At 61.5% G+C, this 25,402-nt stretch overlaps 2 protein-coding genes across 4 annotated transcripts in view; one reads left to right on the top strand and one right to left on the bottom strand.

The window, feature by feature from the left end:
• PEBP4 (phosphatidylethanolamine binding protein 4) overlaps positions 1 to 9,972 on the bottom strand; it is a 77,081-nt gene extending 67,109 nt beyond the window's left edge. The window contains exons 1-3 of one of the 2 annotated variants that reach the window (XM_063420133.1): positions 9,389 to 9,972; positions 1,628 to 1,755; positions 213 to 345 (exon numbers count right to left, since the gene is read on the bottom strand). In XM_063420133.1, the coding sequence (XP_063276203.1) occupies positions 213 to 345; positions 1,628 to 1,755; positions 9,389 to 9,508 (381 nt within the window). In that variant the 5' untranslated portion in view covers positions 9,509 to 9,972. Of the gene's footprint in view, positions 1 to 212; positions 346 to 1,627; positions 1,756 to 2,414; positions 2,587 to 9,388 lie in introns of those variants that run through there. The other variant, XM_063420134.1, reaches the window with a different exon arrangement.
• A 161-nt stretch (positions 9,973 to 10,133) lies between these two features.
• Positions 10,134 to 24,301, top strand: RHOBTB2 (Rho related BTB domain containing 2). Of its 2 annotated transcripts, XM_063420118.1 has the most exons (11): positions 10,134 to 10,208; positions 13,135 to 13,212; positions 19,562 to 19,763; positions 19,922 to 20,025; positions 20,113 to 20,298; positions 20,385 to 21,415; positions 22,153 to 22,271; positions 22,349 to 22,499; positions 22,583 to 22,671; positions 23,045 to 23,150; positions 23,240 to 24,301. In XM_063420118.1, the coding sequence occupies exons 2-11, from the start codon at positions 13,154 to 13,156 to the stop codon at positions 23,476 to 23,478; spliced, it is 2,286 nt and encodes a 761-aa protein (XP_063276188.1). In that variant the 5' UTR covers positions 10,134 to 10,208; positions 13,135 to 13,153; the 3' UTR covers positions 23,479 to 24,301. The 2 variants fall into 2 exon arrangements, with proteins under 2 accessions (XP_063276188.1, XP_063276186.1); XM_063420116.1 differs by lacking the exons at positions 10,134 to 10,208; positions 13,135 to 13,212 and adding an exon at positions 15,635 to 16,329.
• Positions 24,302 to 25,402: the final 1,101 nt, after the last annotated feature.

The following is a 25,402-nucleotide window of genomic DNA, read 5'->3' as shown; positions in this document are numbered from 1 at the left end:
CCACAGCATAGGAAAAAAAAATTAAAATAAACCACAAAAATATCACCAAAAAAAAAAGCCAGTTCCATTTATCCACAGCTCAGCCTCCAACCAAACCCCTACATTTAGAAATCAGGCATTTCCAAAGAAAAATTTCCTTTTTCCAAGGAAAAAGCAGGAATAAAACCCTTCCAAAGCCATCCCTGTCCCGGGGGAGCCAGGACGGGCCTCACCTTCTTGGCCCAGGGGTAGCGGACGCGGGGCTGGCCCCACTCGGAGCTGAGCTTGTGGCGGTAGCGGTGGCACTTGGGGACGTAGGAGCAGCTCACGTCACCCACCTCGGGGTAGATGACTTCCAGTTCCCCCCTGGAAAACCGGGAATGGGAGAGGGGTCAGGGCTGGAGGAGGCAGGATGGGATGGGATCGGGAATGCAAAGTTTGGAAAACCGGGAATGGGAGAGGGGTGAGGGCCGGAGGTGGGAATTTGTGCCAGGGATGAGATCGGGAATGCAAAGTTTGGAAAATCGGGAATGGGAGAGGGGTGAGGGCTGGGGGTGGGAATTTGTGCCAGGGATGGGGTTGGGAATGCAAAGTTTGGAAAATCGGGAATGGGAGAGGGGTGAGGGAATTGGTGCCAGGGATGGGGCTGGGAATGCAAAGTTTGGAAAATCGGGAATGGGAGAGGGGTCAGGGCTGGAGGAGGTGGGAGTGGTGCCAGGGATGGGGTTGGGAATGCAAAGTTTGGGTGGGGGAAGCTCAGCAGCAGGAATTTAAGGGTTCTCCAGTGGATTTTGGGAAGGAATTCCTGGCTGGGATGGGATTCCCAGATTTGCTGTGGCTGCCCCTGGATCCCTGGCAGTGCCCAGGGTCAGGTTGGAGCAGCCTGGGGCAGAGGGAGGAGGTTCTGGAAAGATGGGAATGATCCTGGATGTTGTGTGGAGGGATGACAGCGCTTCCAGAAGGGAAAATCTGGGAAGTGGAGAGGGATTCCTGCTCAGGAATTGGAATGACAGGACAGGGAGTAACGGGTTCAGCTGGAAAAGGGGAAATTCAGGTTGGATTTATGGAAGGAATTCCCAATGTGAGGGTGGGGAAGGGCTGGGCTGGAATTCCCAGAGGAGCTGTGGCTGCTCCGTGTCCCTGGAAGTGCCCGAGGCCGGGTTGGATCAGCCTGGGACAGAGCTGGGGTTGGACTGGGTGGGTTTTAGGGCTCCTTCCCACCCGAACCATTCCAGGATTCCGTGGAGGAGCAGCCTCCTCCTCCCCCTGAATTCCCCATGGAAAACTTCGGACACTGCACAGGTCCCTTCCAAAACCTCGGCACAGCAGGGCCCAGAGACATCCCGGATTCCCGGGAAAAAGGAGGAAAACGGGAAATATTTACAGCCCTGGCCAAGGGGGCACTGGAATGAACTGGGAGGGGACACAAAGGGAAATGTCCAGGCTGGGCAGGGGGCCAGGGGGCCACCAGGCCAGATAGGGGCCACCAGGCTGGGCAGGGGGACAACAGGATGGGCAGGGGGACAGCTGGGGCCACCAGGCTGGGCAGGGGACAGGAGGACACCAGGCCAGGCAGGGGACAGCTGGGACTGGGCAGGGGACAGCTGGGGCCACCAGGCTGGGCAGGGGACAGGTGACAGGGGCTCACCTGCAGAATTTGTGGTCGGGCTCGCTGAGGGTCTGGAAGATGCAGGTCCGGGAGGCCTCGCTGCCCCAGGCCGTGGGCAGGAGCGGGATGAGGGCCACCAGCGCGGCCACCAGCAGCTTCATCCTGCCCTGGGGACACGGGGACAGCCGGGGTCAGCCCCACCGGGAGCCAGCAGCCCCCAGCGCTCACCAGCTCCAGGCAGAGCACCCCAACCCTTGCCCGGCATTCCCTCCTCCAGCTCCACAACTTTAATCCCGTTTATCCCAGAGCGGAGCTGTTTTCCCTTTGCCAGGGAACCCCAAGATGCCCCCACAGCCCAGAGGACCCTTCCAGGCTGCTGCTTCGTCCCCCTGCACGTGGCACCGGAGCTGTCCCCACGTGGTGACACTGCGCTCCGAACCCACTCCAGGAGGGGACAGAGCCGCCGTCCCCACGTGCTGCTCTCCGAAACACGACGGAAAATCGGGATCAGGGGCGGCTGTGATCTGTCCCAGAGTGTCCCCAAGGACACACGGACAGCCGGGACACCGGGATGCGTCCCCGAGGCCAGGGAGCAGCACCGCGACCCTGCCACCCCCTCCAGCGCTTCTCCCACACGGGGACAACTCCGGCCACGCGTTTTTAAAGCCTCGAGGGGGACGAGGGGACGCGGGGTTGGGTCCCCCACCCCCCTGCCGAGCCCGGCCCAAGCCCTCACCTGGCGCTGGACCCGGTGGCCCCGGGCCACCACGGGCCACCACCACGGGCCGCCACGGGCCACCGGGGCCGGCCCCGCCGAGCCACTTACCAAGGTCCTGAGCGCGGCTGGGCGGCTCCGAGGCAGAGCCGCGGGTTTGGGGTTGCCGTGGAGATTGGAGATGGTTTCCTTGGCAGGAAAAGGGACACAGGGACCGGGAGTGGAAGTCGAACCCAAGGGAAGGGGCAGCAGGGGCGCCCCAAATCTGCCAACGGCTTTTTAACCCCCCACCCCAAACCGGCCCCAACCGGCCCAAAAACGGCCCCAAAAACGGCCCCAAAAACGGCCCCAAAAACGGCCCCGGGTCCTGCCCAGCCCAGCCCTCCCCCCCCGGCAGAACCTGCAGCTGCTAATTAGGAACGATGCGAGCCCAACTTTGATTTTCCCGACTCCTCCTCCTCCATTGCCGGGGATGAGGAGCTTGGGATAATCGGCTCCGGGAAGAGGCACGCGCGAATAAATAAAATAAAATAAAATAATAAATTAAAAAAAGAGCCCGGTGTGAGTTGGGAACGGGGATTACAGCAGCGAGGGGATCATTATATAATGGAGCTGTGGCTGCACGCTCGGAGAACACGAGCGAGAGAAAGAGGCGCCGGGCTTAACTAATTAAAAACATTAATGGATTGGGAATGATCGGGAGCTTTTAGGGGCTTAATGGCTCCGGTTCCCACGCTGCCGAGATGGGCACAGCCCGTAATTAAAGCCCTGAGCCGCAAATGGGCTCACGTGAGTCAGGCTTTTCCCAGGAGTGCCGGGCTGGCTGAGTCAGGAGCGCCCCGAGCGCGGTTCCATCCTCACGGTGCCCAAAATTCTGGGTCCCCGGCTCCGGGTGAAGCTGGGGATGAGCATAAAAAGCCCAGAAAAGTGATCAGGGAATGGTGAGAAGGGCGGGGATTTCCTTGGAGAAATGGGGATGTGGCTGGGAGCTGAACGAGAGGCAGGGCAGGGATTTAGGACATACGGAGAGGGGGAGATGTGGACAGGGAGCTCCTGGTAAAACATGGAATGGTTTGGGTGGGAAGGAGCTGAAATTCCATCAGTGTCACCCGTGCCATGGCAGGGACACCTCCCCTGTCCCAGGGTGCCCCAGCCTGGCCTTGGGCACTGCCAGGGATCCAGGGGCAGCCACAGCAAATCTGGGAATTCCAGCCCAGCCAGGAATTCCTTCCCAAAATTTCCCCATTCCCTGTGTCCTGTCCCTCCATCCCTTGTCCCCAGCCCCTCTCCAGCTCTCCTGGAGCCCCCTCAGGCCCTGCCAGGGGCTCTGAGCTCTCCTTGGAGCCTTTCCCTTCCCCCTTGGGCACTGCGGGGATCCAGGGGCAGCCACAGCAAATCTGGGAATTCCATCCCAGCCAGGAATTCCCTCCCAAAATCCCACCCCAATCTCCCATGGCAAAAATCCATGGCAAAGCTGCCAGGGCCGGACACCTCTCCTGAGGGTCAGGGAGCCACTGGAATATTTTTAAATCCCGGTGTTTTTAAACCCAGGCCTGGGTTCAGAAACCCCAGACTGGGTTTAAAAATCCCAGTTCTGAACCTGAGTTCAGGAACCCCAAACTGGTCTTCCGAACCCAGATCAGGTTTTTAAACCCAGGCCAGATTTTTAAACCCAGGCCAGATTTTTAAGCCCTGCCCAGGGTTACTCCAGAGCCTGGCTTTGCTGTCCCTGCCATATTCCTGAAAAAGGGACCCCAGGGATGGCAGAGTTCCATTGGCATCCTCCTCCTCCTCCTGCCTGTGCCTGGAGCTCTCCTGCAATAAAATAAAATAAAATAAAATAAAATAAAATAAAATAAAATAAAATAAAATAAAATAAAATAAAATAAAATAAAATAATAATAATAATAAAATAAAATAAAAATAATAATAAAATAAAGGCAGCTCCTGGTGTCAAACCAGGTCCTGACCCGGCTCCTGTCCCCGCCAGCCCGGGGTGTTCCCGGGTTCCCTGTCCTGACTCAGCCCTGCAGGACTGCAGGAATCTCGTTTTTCCAGCCGGGAAGCCTCTGGAACCACGCTGGGTGTGATGTTCAGAGCCCAGGGAAATCCAGGAATTCCCCCCAGCCTCCAGGTGTTTCTCCAGAAACAAAGAGATGCTGCCCTGTGCTTTAAAATTTTCACTTTTTGTGTAAAAAAAAAAAAATTAAAAACCTGTTTAAAACCCTTCAGCTCTCCCAGCTTCCATGAGGAATATTTCCCAACATCCTGGAAATAAAAGAACACTTTCAAAGTAGCCAGCACAAGATTAATTTAATTAATCAAATGAGGGAATCGATGGAATAAATTTACTGCAGTCTCAACATGAGTTCATTTGGGAGAAGATATTTAAACAGAGGTACAAAAATAAATATATTTTGCATTTGGATCCTCAGCAAACAGCTCCAAAAGCTGCTAAAAAAGCCTCTCCGAGAGGCAGGTGAGGAAATGATTTTCCTGTTAATATCAGAGATTAAAAAGCTCTTAATAAAAGGCAAACACCCGAAGGCAGGGGAGGGAGGGAGAAGTCTGGGGCTTGTTTTAACAGCAGCAAAGGAGCTGTGACAGCCAAATCAGCCGAGCTGGGAGCCCGGTTCCACCTGGGCTGAGCCATGGGGCCACAAACGGGGCTTGAGAGGGAAGGGAAGGGGCAGAGGAGGCAAAAAACCCACAGAAAATCCCACTGGGCACTCTCCAATCGCTGCAAAATATTCCTCAAGGGAGCTTTTTTACCAGCTCAGGCAAAAAATAGAAAATTTCGAGGCTCCCCATGACCGTCAGCTGAGAGTGAGGAGTGCTCAGAGCTCCCCCACACGTGCGGGGCCTGCGGCTTTTTGTTTATTTAATGCGGAACCGTCACTTCCCGAGCGGAGTTGCACCCGAAATGTTCATTAAAATCTTGTTTTTGCTTCCCAGGAAGGCATTGTTGGGAACTTCTCCCTCCCCCCAGCCCCGGAGGCGGCTTCCTGTTGATGTGAAATTCCAGATAAACCAGCGCCCACCTCGGGGCTGCTTTCATGCTCCATAAAAAGGGTCATTTCGCCGTTTTTCTTGGAATTTTCGGTTTGTTCTCAGTCCCATTTCGTTGTGGCCTCAGCTGTCCCCAGGTGTGAGTGGCCTGGAGGGACAGGGAGGTGACATCAGTCCCCAGTGTCCCCTGTCCCTCAGGAATCCCTGGGTTTGGGGTTTTTTTTTCCCCAATTTCAGGCTGGACAAAATTTTTAAGTCACCACTGAAGCCTAAAAAAACTCAAACCCTTCCTCAGCAGTGAGCCAAAGCTCTGGAAAACAAAGATTTATCCTTCTTTTCACGAGTAAAAGTATTCCTGAGCAATAAAAGTGCTCCTTGGACTACCAACAAAACCCACAAGCATCAGCTCTTCCTTCAATAATCCAGAATTTTCCTCTGATTCGGGAAGAAATCTGAATATTCACAGGTGCCTCAGTTTCCCCCAGAGCCCAGCGAGCAAAGCACCTGAGCGACTCCAAAAAAACCCAACAGCTACAGGCTGAAAAATCACTTTAAAAATGTATTTACACTGCTGATAGAAGGCAGCAAGGCAGCACAGAGCCAAGCCCTGGCAGGGCTTCGGTGGCCGGGGGAATTCCCTCGGTTTTGGCCGTGCAGGAAACTCATTTTTCAGCCCTTTAATTCTGCAGCAATCAGGAAAGGAAACAAAAAACAAAACAAAACCCACATCCTCTGTCCCAGCTCCAGCTGTGCCCCGGCCTGGCTGTGCCTCTTATCTTGAGTTGTCCTCGGTTTTCCCTCCTTCCCTGGCCAGGAGCTCCAGGCCCCTGCTCCAGCCCCAAGGTCGCCTTCACCTTGGCCCTGGGCGAGATCTTTGTGAATCAAAAACCCTGCTTGGCCCCGGACAGGCCGTAAATTTGCATCTGAACCGATCTGCGGGGCTGGCTCTGCTCCTTGGGGGGTTTTTAAGTGGATTTCGGGGATGTGACAGATTTATTGGGCTTGGGAGTTCCCCTGGCTCTGTCTGGAGCCACGCTGGGGTCAGGGGTTAAAGACCCCGCATCGTAAAGGGCAGGAGTTCAAGGGTTTGAGCCTTGGATTTTTGGGTTTCTCTGGCATTAATGAGATGCTGAGGCAAAATCTGGAGTGAGGGGTTTGAATTTATCTCCCCAAACCCTCCCTGTGAGCCGCAGGCTGGAACAGCAGCGCTTCAAACCCCGAACGCAGATCCCTGAGATTAACAGGGGAGGATTTCTGGCTTTTCCCTTTATACCTGCCAAAGCTCCGGCACTGAACCCTCACCCCCTCCTGGCCCATTTTCCTGCCGGCAGCTGCTCCCGGTGGAGCTGGATTAAATCCCCGCCACCCCAGGGCTGGAGTGACCACAGGGGATGGGTCAGAGCCCAGGGAAGGGGGGCTGGACCCGCAGCAGCCTCCGAGCAGGAATTTCCGTGGGATCACGGAAGGGATCCGTGATTTTTTTTGCCTTTGGAATCAGCAGCGCCTCAGCTCCTGCAGGGATCCCAACAGGAGGAGCTGCCAGAGCAGCACAAATGCAGCACCGAAGCAGCACAAATGCAGCACCAGAGCAGCACAAATGCAGCACCCGAGCAGCACAAATGCAGCACCAGAGCAGCCCCGGGGCTGCTGTGACCCCCAAACCTTCCCTGGGAGCGCCCCCGGTCCCCCTGACCCTGCTGGGTGTTCCAGCAGCAGTCAGCACTAGAGGAATATCCGATATTTTCCAGGGAAAAGCGCGCAGCCGAGCGAGCCCCCCGAGCCTGGCAGCACCCCCAGAGCCGCCCCCTCCCCTCTGCTCCAGCCCCTTCCCACCCCAAAGCTCAGCCCCAGCAGGAATTATCCCAAATCCCGCAGCACCCTTGGGATCGCAGCATTTGGGATGCACCCACCCATCCCCAGACCCCATCCCAGTCCCGGGGGTGCCTGTCCCGTCCCCAAACCCCTCGGGGACGCTCGGGGGGGGGTCGTGGGGAGGCACAGCCGGGGGGAGGTGACCTTGGGGCCGCACGGGCACACCTGGCACAGCCGCGGGTGCCACGGCAGGCACCTTGTGACTGCTCCTGCCGGGGCTGCGGCGCTTGCTGGGGAACGGCTTCTATTTCGGGCAGGATGGGTTTTTTTTTTCACTTGGCCTATATTAAGCGCGTTCGTTTCGCAGTCACAAGGCAGCGCAGAGCGGTGCGGGAGCCGCCTCTCCCCCGGCAGCGGCTCCGCAGCCCGGCGGGGCTGGCACAGCCCGGCCCGGCCCGGCCCGGCCCGGGTGCTGCCCGACCCCATCCCGCTCCCATCCCTCCATCCCCACACTGCTGAGCCCCACTGAGCTCCAATTGACGGAGCTGCTCCGTGAATTCCTGGCTGGAATTCCTGCATTGAGCACTCCCCGGCTCCTGGAGAAGGCAGCAGGGATTGCTGCAGCCCCGACACGCGACAGCAGCGTGGAGGGAGAGCGCTGAGAAAGCCTCGGGTGTGACCTCTGCCGACCCCGCCGCGCTCCCCGGGGACGCTGTGTGGGCGCGGGGAGCGGGCGGTGGAAGCATTTCCACTTTTCCCCTCTTTCCCTCCCGCTCTCCTGGGTGCTGCAGCCTCGGAGAGGGAGATGAATCCCTGCCCCGTGCCTCGTGGACGCGCTAATTGTGATTACAGCCCTTTGGGATGACAGCAAAATATAAACAAACACCTCCCGCAGGTCCCACGGCCCGGCTGGATGCGGCTCGTGGGAAAGCCCTGGGGCAGCGGGATAATGAGGAGCCGGCGTGAGGCAGGAGCATCCTCTGCTCTGACTCAGCTCGGCCTCAGCCTGGCCCCGCCAGCAGCCCCGGGATGCTCCGGGAGGGTTCCAGTGCCCACCCTGCTGCCCCCTGTGCCAGCTGGGCACCGGGACCCGCCTGGAACCCCGGCCGGCTGGGCAGGGATGGGCTGTAAACAGCAGCGTTTGGGATTCAGCCTGTGTGAGGCTCTTCCCTTCATTCCCGGGTGATTTTCTCCTTCTTCCCAGGCTGGGATGAAGGGGAGCACAGGCTGGAGCCTTCCCTAAATCCCCCAGGAAGAAGCTGGAGCCAGAACAGTTAAATTGGTTCAAATCCCCGATGCTGATGCACTTATACCAGATTAACCTTTGCATCAATAGGTTCCCAAATCACGCTGAACTGGCTTAACCCTTCCCTAAATGGGTTTAACTGGTTTGCAGCAGGGGCGGGTAGAGCTTTAACGAGCTCACAGCCGAGGCCCAGCGCCGGTGCTTTCCTGGGGAGCCCTGAGCCCCCTCCCCGTCCCCCAAAACCAGTCCGGGGGCTGGAAGGAGGTGAGGGCACTTCCCATATTTGGGGGGATCCCTTCAGCTCGAGCATCTTTTCCAGGACATTTTCCAGCTTCTCCCCTGCTCAGGTGTTTTTTGCACCCTGGCACTGAAGGGGGCCCCAAAATCCTCCCTATTTACAGTTCCTCACACCAGCAGGGCCACAGGGCCGCTGCCTTTACACCCCCCCAAAAAAAACCCAGCTGCAAAGTGACCAAAAACAGCGCGGGGTCCCCAACACAGCCAGCCAGGCCCCCCTGTTCCACCTACCCCCCATTCCAGAACCAGTATCCCCAGTCCCAGGGCAGGTCAGAGCCTGTGCCGGCTGGGATCCTCCCAGGGCCATCATTTGGGGACAATTTGGGCGAGATTTGGTCCATTCGCGGATGCTGCAGGACTCAGCTGCAAACGCGCCCTTGCTCCGAGCTGGGAGCGTCTCCCTCGCTGTGACCCAGCAAAACCAGGCTCATTTTAATATCTAAAACCAAATTAGGCTGAAAATCCGCCCCGAGTTCCCTCCCTAACCCGGGCCGGAGAGCAGGGCTGTGCCTGCAGCGAGGACAGGACATCCCGCTGGGTGCCCGCAGCACCCCGGGGTGCGGGAGAGGCAAAGCCCGTGTGTGCCGAGCCGCACGTTCCAGCTCTTATCGAATCCATCGCGATCCGCTCCAGCGGCGCCCGCTGCCGGCTCTGCCCGAGGGGAGCAGCCCCAGAGGAGCTCCCCATTATCCCATTCCTCCCTCCTTTCCCACGGAGTCACCGCTCGGGCCCGCTGAGTCACGCCGGTGGCTCCTTTCCGTGGCCCGCGGCCGCTGCCCCGGTGCCTCTGTTCCCACTGAGTCACCCCTCCGGAGCTCACGCTCCCTTCTCCGGTTCTCATCGCCGGGAATTTATTTCTGCCCGCTCGGACTCACCTGGGACCCGCCCTGCATCCCTGAGGAGCGTCCCAGGGCAGGACCCTCCTAAAATCACCTTCCAGCCTGTGCACGAGTGCCCTTGCCAGGCCTCAAGGCTGCAGGGAGTTTCCTTTTCCAGGAGCAAAGGATTCTCCCCATTTCTCACCCCGGCCGGAATCTTCTGCTCTGTTTTATTTTTTTTTTTTTTCCTCAGATCATTGGAAAAAATAAAAAATTTGCAGAATTTAGATGCAATCACTGCCTCAAACATTTTCCTTCACACTTCCCATCCATCCCTTCCTCCATGGTGGAACCATCCCGTGGTTCGTTTTCTCCAGCTGCAGTAGAGGGAACATTTAGGGACGAGTGTGAAAGATTTGGGAAGTGCAGGGAAATGGGATTTTTTGGGGGGAAAAGCAGGGAAACGCGGGCCCCTGCGCACCCAGAGCCGGCCTGAGCGGCTCCGAGTGGAAAATTCCTGTCGGTTGAGTCGGGATTGTGGTCCAACAGGTTTTTTAGTCCCGGCCCCTTGAGTTGTGTCAGTGCAAAAACTCATCCCTAGGGCATTTGTTTGGATCACATGGGCGGCCAGGGTATAAAAACGGGTCCTGCCTGTCCGGGCCAGTTTGTACCTGGAAAGGGAAGCGGCTGCTGGAGCGGAGAGCGGTGGGACAGAGCGCTCAGGTAACCCCGCCCGGGGCGAGGCACCCCCGCTCACCCCGGGAGTGCGGGTGGGCATGGGGAGGGTTTCTCCGCCGGGAATTTGGGGGGCAGTGCAAAGGCTCTGAGCGTTGGGAGATGCGGGAATTGTGCGGGAGAAGGGCCGGATCCTGCCCCAGGAACAGCCCCGAGAGCCCCCGAGGCTTTTCCCGGTGCCCAGGGGGGCGATGCAGCCCCTCCGGAGCGGGCAGCAGCCGCAGCTCCTCCTTCCTCACGACCCCTCGGAGCTGTGGAGAATTGGGGTGTGGGACCTGCGGGTGCCTTGGAGGCAGCTCAGGCAGAGCCACGTGTCAGGAGACCCCGGGATGTGCGGGCAAAGTTTTCCAGCAAGGAATCTCACCCTCTCTCCCAAAGGAAGAGCGAGGATGGAGCCGGCGGCTCTCCCCGGGCGCTGCTCCCGTTCCAGTCGGGGCTGCTGGTGGCTCCTGGCAGGTCACGGGCTCTGCCACGCAGCCACCGAGCGCCCCGCGGGGCCGCGGGGGAGGCAGCGCTGCCGCCGCTTCCCTCGCCCTTGGGGTAGGAAGCGGCTCCGGGGAGCCCGGAGCTGTTTCACCAGCCGGGGCAGAGGCGCGGCCGCTCCCCGAGGGCCGGGATGAGGAAAGAGGGAGATCAGAGATCCTCCTGCCCCGGAGCGCTGTCACCTCTCTGTCCCTCCTCTCCTGCTGTTCCCTCCCCGCTGGGATCTCCAGAAGTTTTCTCCTCACCCAAAGCTGCTGCTTCTCCCTCTCTGCTCTCCATCCCTACTTGGAGACAGTTGCTTGGAGACAGACTCCTGATTCTTTAATGTTTTAATCCTTTTTTTTAAAATGGAGAAACAGCGGGGGCAAAGGCAGACGATGGCACCATGGGTGCCACCACACCGGCTGGGAGTGTGGAGGAGAGTCCAGGAAAGATCTGGACGCCAGAGGGAAAGGTCTAAACCAAGCAAACCCAGCGTTTTTTCCCTCGTTAGGAAATATCCAAGCCCCCCAAAGCTCCGTGCCCAGAAACAAGCCCAAGGAAGGTCCCACTTTCTCCCTTCTGGCCCCAGGCCCCCACCCAGGTGCAGCATGAGAATGAATTCCTTGGCTGGGGGTGGCTTGCAGGGTTATTTTTCCTTTCCTGACGAAGAGCCCAGGCTGGTTGGCAACATTATCCGCCTGTTTTCTGCACTGCTCTCCGTAGCAAGAGAAACCAGGAGAAAAAGGGAAACAGAGAAGCCACAGGATGCACCGTTATGAGAGGAACTTTCCCCAAAAATAGAAGCTTTTCACAGTTTTTTCACGAGGCGTCAGCAGCTCTTAATGCTGTACGAAACTGTGAATCCTGCCCGGAGCAGGCGGCGGGAGCCTGTCAGAGCTCCAGGCTGCAGCTGCAACCTCTCCCGGGCTGTGGGGCCAGCCTTGCCCCCCAAAACACGCCCGGGGTGTCGGGAACAGGCAGCTGGAGGCTGTGATTCCACCCCAGCCACGCTTTCTGCACCCCTCGGGCTGATAAATCCGATATATCCCAGCTGGAGGGTGCAGAAATCCTGCACGGATGCATCGAGACCTTGAATTTGGCCCTGACCTGGTTTTTGGCTGCACAAGATCCGTCTGGAGAGCCCCGAATGTTCATTAGCTCAGCGCTGGGGCGAAGCGATGCTGGGCTTGTGCAGGGAGCTGTGCGTTACAGGAGTGCACGGCTCCTCCTGGGTTTAAATATTTATTATTTGAGCGATGAGTGCCTGGAGCCGTATCGATGGCAGGGTGAGCTGCCAAGTGGCCGATTCCAGGCCTGGGAGGTGGGATCCAGCTGGGGCAGAGAATTCCTGCTTGCAGGGAATTTCCAGAGCTCCCCAAACTCCTGGCTGGCAGGCAGCCCCTGCTGCTTTGGCAGGGCAGGGGGTGGAAGGTGCAAAAAAATCTTCTTTTTCCGCTTGTTTTAGACCTTTCCTTGTGGTATCCCGGGCACTGCTCCCCACCAGTGTGGTGGCACATCCCTGTGTGTCCTTTTGTCCGCACTGTTCCCCCATCGAGGTTGGGTTTTGCCATTTTTGTGAAGTTCTGGCTGGAGATTTCTCCCAGCTCTGGTTGGATACTGAGCCTGGAAATGACATTTTTTTCTGGAGCTGCCACCTCCCTGCCTGGCTGCTGCTGGGGCTGGGGGCCCATGGGGTGTTTGGAGCAGCTCTGCTGAGCAAGGAGACCCCTTGTAGCCTCATCCAGGCAGCAAAACTGCAGGATTTGGGATTTTCAGAGAAGCAAAACAGAGGGGTGACCTTTGCTGCTGCTCCTGGTGAACCCATGGGTGGATCCAGCACCGTGGTGGGCGCCTGGAGCCCGCTCCCTGCCAGGAGCCAGGGCTCTGCTGGCTCTGCCAGGAGCAAATCCCAGCCTGGACTCTGCTCCTGACGTGATCCAGTGACGGAGGGGAGGGACAGCCCCGCGCCCTGCCTCGCTCCGGAGCCTTGGCCAAAGCCACCATGCCCGGGGCCCCGGTGGCCCGCTGGCCACCCCGGGAGCCTGGCATTGCCTGGGGGGCTCAGATCCACGGGGAAGGCTCTTAGCCCAAGGGTGAGGTGCTCGGAGAGGGGCTGGGAGCTGGGAGAGCCCGGCTGGGGCTGAGGGGAGGTTGTCACTTTGTCACTGTGGAACCTTCAGGGCAGGTTGGTGTGTGCTGCGTGGATTGATTGATTTCCGCTGGTTTGAGGGGTGGCACGAGGAGGGCAGAGCTGGCAGCGAGACGTGGGGACAGTGGGGAGACAAGGGACAGCTCTGTCCCCACACCAGGACACTGCTCGGCCAGGCCAGGAGTCGCCTTCCCAAAATCTTTCCATCTCCAGGGTGGGGAGGTGACACCGAGTGGGGACAGGGTGGCCTCAGGATGTGTTTGGGGTGATCTCACAGATCCCTTCGCCCTCTCCTTGCAGAGCCTGCCAAGAGAAAGCGATGGAAAGCCCAGGGAAGGGCAGCCCTGCCGGGAAGATGACAGCCATGGCTCGCAGCCTGTGAGTACCCCCTGCCTCCTCCTGCCCTGCTCCCGGCACTTTCCCTCCGGCCGCTTTCTCCAGGGACTTTGCTCTTTGCTCCCATCCCACCCACTCCACAGCAGCGCCTCTGTTCCCCGGGGATGGGGTGGAAAACCCCCAGCAGAGCCAGGCACAGGCAGGGTCCCGGTGCTGGGGGCTTTGGGAAGGGGTGGTCTGGGGCTGCCCGGGGTTTTTGGGGTGTCTCCCCATCCCAAATCCATTTATTCCAGCGAGGGATGCATCGCCTTGGTCTGTGCCAGCCTTCCGGCCCCTTGCGAGGTGAATGATGCCGGATTTGGGGGCCAGGGTGGGAGGCAGAGCCAGGAAAGCTGCAGAGGTTGCAGAGCATCCAGGGAGCACAAGGAAAATGGGTTTGGATTTGGATCTCTGCCTCGTGTCCCCAGCGGGGCTGGGCAGGGGCCTGGCAGCACCAGGGAGGGGTGGAAACGCCCCTGGCTTTAAACTGGAGACTCATAAATTTTACTGGGGCTGGAGCAATGTCCACTGGTATCTCAGATATCCCGAGGGCATCTTCATTCCTGCCTGGGGAGTGGGAAATGAGGGAGGAGGATGCTGTGGGGTGAAAAGGGGGCCTGGTGAGCTCAGCCTTGGGCGTGGAGCTCTCTGCCCCGGTGATCACAGAGCTGCACAGATGGAATTCCTCAGGGACAGGTTCAAGAGGCGTAAACTGGAGAGGTGGGAGCGGGGAGCAAGGGAACTTTTAATTACAGCCCTGGCTGAGGGAGGGGGGTGTCACCGAGGGGTGGCTGTGCCGAGCCATGCCGAGCCATGCCGTGCCGAGCCGAGCCGTGCTGAGCCATGCCACAGCGCCGGCTCGCTGGGGAACAGCCACCTGAGGTTCCTCCTCCCACGGAGGAGAGGGGCTGTGAGCGGCTCCCGCGGGCCCCACAGCTCCTCCCGACCCCTTTCCCCTGCCCCGTGCCCACCCCGGTGCCTCCATCCACCGGCTCCTCCCGGGAAACCTCCAGGGAAGGAAGGAAGGAGGCCCGTGCGAGCTCGGCAGCAGCCGGAGCGTTTCTCCTGCCGGTGACAATCGTGCTTTTGTTTTGCCTGGGTGCCAGAGGGGCAGGCGGGAGTTTGGCTGCCCGGAAAGCTGCCGGGAACCCCTTTCTGCCACAATTAAGCACCTGCTACAAGAGAGCAAATAAGCCAAATCATGCGGCTGGCAAACAAGCTTTACGTGTTCCTTCCCCGTGACCCACTCCAAGGAGCAGAAAAGCTCCGGGGCTCTGCGGTTCCCGGGGCAGCGGTTCCGCAGCTCCCGGGGCAGGGAATCCGCAGCTCCCGGGGCAGGGAATCCGCAGCTCCCGGGGCAACGATTCCGCAGCTCCCGGGGCAGGGAATCCGCAGCTCCCGGGGCAGCGATTCCATCGCTCCGCCGCCGGCTCCCGGTCCCGGCGCGGCCACCGGGAGCTGCCTCAAGAGCCGCAAGGGCTTTCCCGTCCCCGAATTAGCGGCTCCATCTCCCTCTGCTATGGAGAGACAGATCCCCGTGCTGCGAGTTCGGTGAGGCGGGAGGCGCCGGCGGGGCTGTGCAGGCGCTGCATTGGTGCTGCATGGGTGCTGCATGGGTGCTGCATGGGTGCTGCATGGGTGCCAGGCTCTGCCAGCCGGCCTGATCCGAGCGGGAAGGGATCAGGCCGTGCCGGGGGCCGAGCTTAGCGCGGCTCAGCGGCGGGGATGGCGAGGGAGGGCGGCTGCAAGGCTCGGGAAGGGATGGCGAGCATCACATGATGCGGATATGCGGGGTCACAGCAGCGCGGCCGGCGGCGCCTTCCCGGCAGCCGCGCTGCAAAGATGACTCGGAGGTTTTGGGGTGGTTTTTGGGTTTTTTTAATGCCCTGAGGGGTTCAAGTTTCGGGGAGCTGCCCTGGGGGTGAGGAGGGGGCTGCAATAAGGCCTGTGGAGAACGGTGGAAAGGCAGGACCGCGGAGTGTGGCCCGTGCTCGGAGGGCACGCAGGGATGGAGCAGCTCGGCTCTCCCCCCTGTGAGAAGCCCTGCGAGGGTTTGGGGGTGCTCCAGGGGGGCTGCGGGGCTTGTGAGGGGTCTCCCCCACCAGCAGCACCACACAGGGCCCCGCTGGGAGCTGGCACCTCCCTGAAATTTGGGGCGAGGAAAGGGATGCAGGAGAGGGTGCACCCCCTCCCCAGATCAGGACTGGGGGGGATCGGATGCAGAGGAAGGATGGAGGTGAGATTCAGGGGGGATGAGGGTGTCACCCCCCCGATGTCACTGAGGATGGAGGGCAGGGTGGGGGGCTCATGCAGAGGGGGGATTGGGATCCATGGGGTGCGGGATTGGGGGCCGGGAGGGAGATCCCTGTACAGGAGGGGTTTAGGGCCAGGATGGGGGTCCCGAGGAAGAACTGGGGGAACGACAGAGCCCCCTGAGAGAGAGGTTTAGGGGCAGGATGGGGTCGCATGGAAGGCAGGATCGGGGGCACAGTGGAGCCCCCTGCAAGGGAGAATTAAGGACACGATGGGGGTCCAAAGGCAGAACTGTGGGGGCATCACGGAGCCCCCTGCAAGGGAGGGTCAGAGAACATTATGGGGTCTCAAGGTGGATTTAGGGGGACGCGCAAAGCCCCCTGCGAGGGAGGTTTAGGGACAGTACAGGGGTCCCACTGCAGGACTGGGGACCCCAACGGAGCCCAGTCCCACCAGGGCCATGCTGAGGGTCCCCATGCGCGACAAGATGCGCCCGTCCCCCCCCCGGTGAGCCCCCCCCCGTGTCTGTCTCCACCAATGCGCGGCCTCGGGGGGGCCCGGGGGCGGCGCTCGGCCGGGGCCCGCTTGTTTTTTGTGAATGAAAGGCGGGGCGGCCGCGACTGCAGCGCGCAGGGCAGCGGCGGGCGCAGCGCGCAGGGCCGCCACCCGCGCAGGGCTCGGCGCAGCGCAGCGGGCCGCGGATGCGGACATCGGGGCGGCCCAGCAGCCGCCATGGGCCCCCCCGGGCCCGGCGCTGAGCAGCGCTGCAGCCGTGCCCAGCCCAGCCGCGCCAGCCGCGCCGTGGCCATGTCCGGAGGGGCGAGCCGGGCCCCGGCCCCTGGGAGCCGCCGCTTCGTCTGTGTTGGTGTAAGTACCGGGAACCCCCTCCCCGCCGCCCCCCAACCCCGTCCTGCGCTTCCGCTCCGTGTCCTGCTCCGCCTCCGCGCATCCTGCCCGGCCCGGCCCGGCCCGGCCCGGCTGCCGGACAGGGCACGGCGCGGGCCCGGCCCCTCCGCTGTGCCCCGCAGCCCCGGGCCGGGTGCTCCGAGCCCCCTCACGATGCCCCACGCCGGCTCCCGATGCTCTCCGGTCCCCTCGCCCGTGTCCCGCATCCCGTCCCGGTGCTTCCCGTCCGCCCGGCGATGCCCCGCGCCCCCGGTCCGGGAGCTCCGAGCACCCCCGAGCTCCTTGCGGTGTCCCCCAGCCCCGATCGGGGGCTCCGAGCTCTCCTGAGACTCCTTGCCGTGCCCCACACCCCCGGCCCGGGTCCTGCTCGGTCTCCCTGCCATGTCCCGCACCCCCGATCCGAGGGCTGCGAGCACCCCCGAACCTCCTGGCGATGCCCCGCACCCTGTCCCGGTGCTTCCCGACCCCTTCGCGATGCCCCACAGCCCCGATTCGTGTGCTCGGAGCATCCCTGAGCCCCCTTGGAATGCTCTGGATCCTCCCCAGCCCCCTTGCCGTGCCCGCCCCCGCTCCCGGTGCCCCCGACCCCTTTGCCATACCCCGCACCCCCGATCCGGATGCTCCGAGCACCCCCGAGACCCCTCGCGATTCCCGCAGCCCCGATCCGCCCGCTCCCCGCTCCCTCCCCGAGCTCCCGCACCCTCTCCCGGTGCTCCCCGAGCCCTTTGCGGTGCCCCGCACCCCCGCTCCGGGTGCCGTCCCCGGGGTGGTGCAGGTGCTCCATCCCCGGCTGCTCCCGCCGCATCCCCGGGCCCCGGCCGTGCTGCAGCCCCGCTCGGGGCCCCGTTCCTCCCGCACCGCCTCCCGCCGCGGCCTCCACGGCCCCGGCTGCCTCCGCGGGGCCGCCCCGGGCCCGGTTCCTCCCGCACTCCGCGGCTGCCCGGAGCACCCCGTCATTTTTGGCGCATCGTTTCGGGGGTTTCTCCCCGCTTTGGGGGTTCTCCTGCCCTGGCGGGGTGCGGGATGGAGGATTTGGAGCCTGGGAGTTGCTAAGCGACGGCTCCCGGGGGTGATGGTGCAGTTGCCTTGGCAACCGCGGGCCGGGAGGCTGGAAGGAGCAATTTTGGGGTTCTCCTCGAGGGGGGTGTGGGTGCGAATTGGGTGCCCGTGGTTGGGTGGGGGGCAGCTGGCTGGAGCAGCCCTGCTCCTCCGGGAAGAGCTTTTCCTTCGGGGACAGCTCCGATCTCTCGGCATCTCGGGTTATTTTTACCCTCCAGTGGGTTTTTGGAGTTGTTCCCAGGAGAGAGGTGATGGTGGGGAAGGTGAGGAGGGGGCTTGAAAAGGTTCAGCCCCTCCTGGGGTGGTGTCGTGGGTGAGGGGCTGTGACCCCCCCTCTGTGGGGCCAGCAGAGCTCCCCAGTGAGGTTCTGCTTTATCGAGAACCCCCTGTTTGTCCCCGCTGCTGTCCCCCCCTCCCCTCCTCATGGCAGGCACTGATCCCACAAGGATTTAGCCCTTAATTCCCATCAGGCACCGGCCTCTCCGAGCTGGCTCAGCTGGGGGTGGGCTGAGCTCCCCACGAGGGACAAACATCCCAAGTGCCAACTGCGGTTGTCATTCCCGTGCCTTCCCCCTCCATCCCAACCAGCCCGGCTGGGCCTAAAAATAACCCCAGCAAAGCTCCCGGGCACTCACACCTCCCCAGCCCGGAGATCTCCTGGATCTCCTGGTCCTACGGAGCCCAGCTGATCCCTGGGAGGAGCAGGGGACCGGGGATGGCAGCAGAGGGGGATGGAAATGGATTTTTGAGGGGCTAATTGGGAAGGAGCCCACCTGCCCTGCTGCTGCTCCCAGTCCTCAGTGCCCTTCGGGATGAATTCCCCGCATCCCAAAGGATGGAGGGGGCGTGGAATGCGGCCACAACTACTCAGAGAAGTTTCACCTCGGGGCTGGACCAGCCCCGGTGTGGCAGCGCTGGCGCCCGAGGCCACCTGGATTTGTGCCACCTGCCTCCGCCTGCACCTGCCCCCGGGGCTGCTGGAGCCAGGTGTGCCCAGGGAGCCTGCGCGCCGAGGGAGGTGCTAACATTGGGAAGTCCTTGCCAGGCTGCCGGTTCGGGGAGCTGTGGTCCCACGTGCAGGGCTCGGTTGCCATCGTTACTGGGTATTTTCGCTCACTGCGCTGGTGGTTTATTATAGCAGCTCGGGAGGCCGCTGCCAGGAGGGAGCGACGAGGGGGAACAGATCCGTGGCCTTGGGAAGTTCAGAGAAATTGGGATGTGGGGTTTTTTTTGTCCTTGCTATTCCAAGGGGGAACAGATCCATGGCCTCGGGAAGTTCAGAGAAATTGGGATGTGGGGGTTTTAGTCCTTCTTGCCATCCCCACTGTGAAGAGATTCGTGGCCTTGGGAAGTTCAGAGAAATTGGGATTTTTTTTGTCCATTTTGCTATCCCTCAATCCCTTAAGTGCTTTTCCTCCTGGAAACCACATAAACCCTCAGGTTCATGCCGTGATGAGTTAATTCTGGCTGATTTAGGCCCCGGCTTTGAGCAGGGAATGCACCTGGGCACACCTGGGCACACCTGGGCACACCTGAGTGCTGCACATCACCTTTGCAGCACCCACAGCACCCGTGTCTCTCTCAGGAGTGCTGGGGTCACCCCTGCTCCCAGGAGCTCTCCCAGCCCCCCTCTGGGAAACCCAAGGAGTTTCTTCTTGCTGCTCTCAGCTGGGACCAAAAATCCCCCTGGGGAATGGGGTGGGAAAAGGAGGGCAGCAGAGCCTGGCAGTGCCCAAGCGTGCACTTGGTCAGGCGGCTCTGGAAGTTTCTCTTGCAAACGCTGGAGAAGGAGAAGGAGAAAAGGAAGAGGAGGAAGGGAGAGGGGAAAAAAAAAAAAAAAAGCAGCTTGATCTCACATGAACAAGCATGAGCCGGAGAGCTGGGAGGGAGGAGGGCGCAATCCAACGCAGGCCATGTGCCTGACGTGGCACAGCAGCCACACCGCCACCAGAACATAAAATTTTAAAGGGGACTGGCGGGGACAGCGAGCTGGGAAGGGCTGGGCGGCTGCTGCAGAGCTTCCCCGGGCTGCCAGCGAGTGTCAGCATCCTCCTGCTCTGTGCCCTGTGCTGCCCTGCAGACGCCTCCCCCCGGTCCTGGCTGTGTTTGCCGAGCCCTCGTTGCCCTCCCGCAGGTCCCAATTAATGGATTCTGACATGGATTATGAGAGGCCAAACGTAGAAACCATCAAGTGCGTCGTGGTCGGGGACAACGCGGTGGGCAAGACCCGGCTCATCTGTGCCCGCGCCTGCAACGCCACCTTGACCCAGTACCAGCTGCTGGCCACCCACGTGCCCACGGTGTGGGCCATCGACCAGTACCGCGTCTGCCAGGAGGTGAGGGCTGCCGGGGGGCTCGGGGACACCCCGTGGGAATCTCGAGGAGGCGGAGCCGCGTCCTCCTCGCAGTGGGGTTGTGTGTCCCAAAGGGGGGGACAGCCCTGTTGTTGTTGTTTTTATTGTTGTTGGAGCTGGATGTTTTTCTGTTCCCGCAGGTGCTGGAGCGCTCCCGGGATGTGGTAGACGATGTCAGCGTGTCCTTGCGCCTCTGGGACACCTTTGGTGACCACCACAAGGACAGGCGCTTTGCCTACGGCAGGTGGGGACAGGCAGAGCCCGGCGCTACCCCCGGGGCGAGGGAGGGATCCCCAAACCTCACCCTGACCCCCGCCCTGTCCCCTCGCAGGTCCGACGTTGTGGTTTTGTGCTTCTCCATCGCCAACCCCAACTCGCTGCACCATGTGAAGACCATGTGGTACCCCGAGATCAAACACTTCTGCCCCCGTGCCCCCGTCATCCTGGTGGGCTGCCAGCTCGACCTGCGCTACGCCGACCTGGAGGCCGTCAACCGGGCACGGCGACCCCTGGCCAGGTGGGACCCGCGCGCCGCAGGCGGCGCCGCCTTCCCCCTCCTTGTCTCAAGAGCTTTCTTTGTTAATTATCTCCCGTCTCTTTCAGGCCAATTAAACCTAACGAGATCCTTCCCCCGGAGAAGGGCAGGGAGGTGGCCAAGGAGCTGGGGATCCCTTATTACGAGACGAGCGTGGTGGCCCAGTTCGGCGTCAAGGACGTCTTTGACAACGCCATCCGCGCCGCCCTCATCTCCCGCCGCCACCTGCAGTTCTGGAAGTCCCACCTGCGCAACGTGCAGCGGCCCCTGCTGCAAGCCCCCTTCCTGCCCCCCAAGCCCCCTCCTCCCATCATCATGGTCCCGGACCCCCCTTCCAACAACGAGGAGCGTCCAGCCCACCTCCTGGAGGACCCCCTGTGCGCGGACGTCATCCTGGTGCTGCAAGAGAAGATCAAAATCTACGCACACAAGATCTACCTCTCCACCTCCTCCTCCAAGTTCTACGACCTGTTCCTCATGGACCTGAGCGAGGAGGACCAGCAGGGCACCACCGCGGGGCACGGCTTCGGCGCGGCCGGCGCGGCGGCGGCCGCCGAGCGGGTGCTGCACCAGGAGGAGAGGCACCACGGGCGGGATTTCCTGCTGCGGGCCGCCAGCTTCGACATCTGCGAGAGCGCCGAGGAGGCCGGACCCGGCCAGCGCAAACCGTGCCTTAGAGCCTCCACCAGTGACGGCATCCTGCGGGGAGACCGCTACGAGGGCGGCGAGCGCGGGCTGCGGCGCGGCCGCAACCTCTCCTCGTGGAGCCGCGCCTTCGCCAGCATCCAGGAGGAGATGGCCGAGGACCCGCTGACCTACAAGTCCAAGCTGATGGTGGTGGTGAAGATGGACGCGTCCATCCAGCCGGGGCCTTTCCGGGCCGTGCTGAAGTACCTGTACACGGGCGAGCTGGACGAGAACGAGCGGGACCTCATGCACATCGCTCACATCGCCGAGCTGCTGGAGGTGTTCGACCTGCGCATGATGGTGGCCAACATCCTCAACAACGAGGCGTTCATGAACCAGGAGATCACCAAAGCCTTCCACGTCCGCAGGACCAACCGGGTGAAGGAATGCCTGGCCAAGGGGACTTTCTCGGGTACGGCTGCTCCTTGGTGGGGGCTCACGGGGTGGGTGGGCGCTCGGAGCTCCTGGCTTTGCTGCCTCCCTTGGGGTTTTTGGGTCACGTTTTGCTGTTTGGGGATTTTTATCACCTTTTTTTCTCCCTGAGAAAGTGAGTGCAGAGCCCTTCCCCTGCTCCCCAGCTGGCCCAGCAGCTCTGTTTATTTACGGAAGAGCCGCAGAGGCGACTTCCTTCTCTCCCAGCCCGGATTTTCGCAGGGTCATTGATTTATGAGGAGCGAGTGCCCCTTAGTAGGATTTCCCCAGCTCTCCAGCCAGCACCACGAGCCGCCAGCACGAGGTGACATCCCAGGGGGACGTGAACATCCCAGCCTCCCTGCGGTTTCGTGGAGATTGATCCTAATATGGTCAGGCTGTCCCTGGCGGGGACAGATGTGTGGTGGCCCCTGCACACCCCTGGGAGATTGAGGCAGGAGATCCCCAGCCTCCTCCCCAGCTCTCCAAGGACTCAAGTTGGGGTGTGACATTTGCTTCCCAAGTTTTCCCCTTGCTGGCAAATGGACCTGAGGAAACCCCTTGGAGACCCCGGAGCTCCTCTGGGCTGGCAGGGAATGCTGGATAAAAATGAGATATTTTATAGGAAAAAGGATACACCCGGCTCCGTCCCCTTCCCTCTGCATTCCCGGGGGTGAGGTGTTTGCTGAGCCCCAGGGGACAGGGCCGGTGCCAGCAGCGCCCTCTGCTTGTCCCCAGATGTCACCTTCGTGCTGGATGACGGTGCTATCAGTGCCCACAAGCCCCTGCTCATCTCCAGCTGTGACTGGATGGCCGCGATGTTCGGCGGCCCCTTCGTGGAGAGCTCCACCAACGAGGTGAGGAGAGCTCCCCGGGGAGGCTGGCAGGGGTGGGGACAGTGTCAGCGGGAGGTGACAACGTGTGTGTCCGGCAGGTGGCACTTCCTCACACCAGCAAGAGCTGCATGCGGGCGGTGCTGGAGTACCTGTACACGGGGCAGTTCAGCTCCAGCCCCGACCTGGACGACATGAAGCTCATCATCCTCGCCAACCGCCTCTGCCTGCCCCACCTGGTGGCTCTCACAGGTGAGTCGGGGTGGCTGCAGCAGGGCAGGGTGGCTGTCACCCCGTCCCTGCCGCCCCCTGACCCGCGGTGTCCCCCTGTGCAGAGCAGTACACGGTCACCGGGCTGATGGAGGCGGCGCAGATGATGGTGGACATCGATGGGGACGTGCTGGTGTTCCTGGAGCTGGCTCAGGTAGGGCAGGGGTCTGTGCTGGCAGGGCTGGGGGTGACACACAGAGGGTCTGGGAGGGCTGGGGGTGACACACAGAGGGGTGTGGCAGGGCTGGAGGTGACACACAGAGGGGTGTGGCAGGGCTGGAGGTGACACACAGAGGGGTGTGACAGGGCTGGGGATGCTCCAGGTGACACACAGAGGGTCTGGCAGGGCTGGGAGTGCTCCAGGTGACACAGAGGGGTGTGGCAGGGCAGGTGACACACAAAGGGGTCTGGCAGTTCCAAGAGCTGGACAACCACGTCTGGCCTTGGCTGTCCGTGGAGAAAGGAGGTGAATCCCTGGTGCTGGCCCGTTCCTGGTGGCCCTGAGCTGGTGTCCCCCCCTTCCCCAGTTCCACTGCGCCTACCAGCTCGCCGACTGGTGCCTGCACCACATCTGCACCAACTACAACAACGTCTGCCGCAAGTTCCCCCGCGACATGAAGGCCATGTCGGGAGGTGAGTGATGGCCGGGGGGAGGTGACAGAGGTGACAGCGGTGTCCCCGCAGCCCCGGCGCCGCCCTCACCCCTCCCCCTGTGCCCGCAGAGAACCAGGAGTACTTCGAGAAGCACCGCTGGCCGCCGGTGTGGTACCTGAAGGAGGAGGATCACTACCAGCGGGCGAAGAAGGAGCGGGAGAAGGAAGACTACCTCCACCTCAAACGGCAGCCCAAGAGGCGCTGGCTCTTCTGGAACGCCTCCTCCTCCCCTTCTTCCTCTCCTTCGTCGTCGGCAGCCACAGCCTCCTCTTCCTCCTCCTCCTCCTCCTCCTCAGCTGTGGTTTGAAAGCCCCGTCCTTGCCCTGGCTCCAGCGTCCCTGGGAGGAGACGGGGAGGAGGAGGAGGAGGAGGAGGAGGAAGGGTGGGCCTGCCCCAGCGCCAGGCACGGGAAGCCGCGGAGCAGGCGGCGGTGGCGGCTCCTGGAGCGCTGCTCTCCCCGTGGCAGAGCCCGAGCAGCAGGAGAGACTCGGCAGGAGAAACTCGGCGGGACAAACTCGGCAGGACAAATTCAGCAGGACAAACTCAGCAGGACAAACTCGGCAGGACAAACTCGGCAGGACAAACTCACCTTGGCGGGAGCACCAGGGCTCTGCTGCGGTTTCGTTCTGGGGAATCTTTTGTTGGAAATCAATTTTGGGTGGGTTTTTTTTTGGAAGATCGGCAGCATGAGGAAGAAGAAGATGAAGATGAAGGAGAAACACATCCTGCTTCCACTTGGATTTGGAAACAGAAGCTCTGGGGTGTGGTTTGGGTGTCTGATGGCATCTCACCACCTGGAGCCACCGCGGGGGTCCTGCCACCCCCTTCGACTCACAGCAGGGTCAGGCACGGGGCAGGGGACCCTGGTTCCCAAATGCCCCCAGGCACTGCAGAATTCCCCCTACAAGTGGGGCCTGTCCTAAATCAGGGCACGGAGGGGACCCCAGTCCTCTCCTCCCTGTTCTTAACTCTTCAGTTTTGTCTAGACAGAAACTTCAAGCAAAAAAAAGCCCCTGACCCCATCCCAATCCCACTCCCCTCAACCTGCCACACCAGAAACCAACCCCGAGCCCTCGGCTTGGGATTCCAGCCTGGAAGGCTCCATTGTAATAAATGGCATTTTGAAAGCCCGGCGTGGTCCCTGTGTGTGTGGGAGGAGCTGCTGGACGGGCACAGCCTCGTGCCAGGCTTGGGTGATGCCATCACCCCCTCCCAGCGCTCCTGGGACGGGCAGGGACACTGAGACCTTGCAGGACCCAAACCCTGGTGCAGCTTTTCCATCGGACTGACCCTGCGTGTCCCCCCTGTGTCCCTGCAGGGCCTGGCAGGGCTGCCAGGCACCCAAAACCTCCTCATCCTGCCCTGCAGGGCTGCCAGGCACCCAAAACCTCCTCACCCTGCCCGGCTGGGGTGGGCAAAGCTCCCTGGATCCCGCCCCTGCTGCTGGAGGAGCACCCAGGGGTGCTCCCGGTGCCGTCCACGCTGCTCCTCTTCCCGGCTGGCCTCGTGTGGAGCACCTCAGAGCCTCTCCCTCCGTTCTCCTGCCCTCAGCCTCGGATGCAGGAGCGAGGTTTTTCCTCCCCCTGGGTGTTCCCGGCCCTGGCAGCCCCGGTGAGCAGGTAGGACTCGCCTTTCTCTCCTTCTCACACGACCTGGGGCGCTCCCGCTGCTCCCCAGCCCCGCTCACCTTCCAGGACCTGAGCCCTGGCACCGAGCCCTGCATGTGCCTGGCTCTGCAGCAGCTCCTGCCCGGGGTTTGCCCGCTCAGGGGGGCACGGGGGAACCCCCAGGAGAAGCCCCTGGGCACCAACCCTGCGGGCAGGTCACTGCTTCTCACCCCAGCCCCACCTCCTGAACAATCCCCTGGGCAGGGCAGGGGCTGGAGAGCAGCTCCAGGGGTGGTTTTTGGTTTTTGGGGGGGTTGAGCAGAGCCCTTTTCTCACTAAGCACTGCATGGATTTGCAACACAGCTACTGCAGCACACAGAGCCCTGGCTGGGTGAGCCCCAGCACCCCCGGGTGCCACCCCTGGCACGAGGGACAGACAGAGGGACAGGGGTCACCCCCTGCTCTGAAGCACGGGACTCTGGTGTGGGGTAAATCAAGGCCAGGGGGGCTTGCTGGGGGCTCTCCCTGGCAGAAAGGACCCTTGGGATCATTCCTGGTGGGAATTCCTGGTGAGCTGAGCTTAAATCCCACGGGCTGAGTCCTCATGGAGCAACTGGTGCCCAC

Source organism: Prinia subflava, chromosome 29 (assembly GCF_021018805.1).
Source record: "Prinia subflava isolate CZ2003 ecotype Zambia chromosome 29, Cam_Psub_1.2, whole genome shotgun sequence".
NCBI classification, from domain to species: Eukaryota; Metazoa; Chordata; class Aves; order Passeriformes; family Cisticolidae; genus Prinia; species Prinia subflava.
This window is presented reverse-complemented; position numbering and strand designations above follow the sequence as displayed.

Coding starts and splice junctions, on each gene's coding strand:
- RHOBTB2 (XM_063420116.1), top strand. CDS start 16,061: ATGAAAGGCGGGGCGGCCGCGACTGCAGCGCGCAGGGCAGCGGCGGGC. Junction 20,299..20,384: donor GCACGGCGACCCCTGGCCAG/GTGGGACCCGCG, acceptor CGTCTCTTTCAG/GCCAATTAAACCTAACGAGA. Junction 22,272..22,348: donor TGGAGAGCTCCACCAACGAG/GTGAGGAGAGCT, acceptor TGTGTCCGGCAG/GTGGCACTTCCTCACACCAG.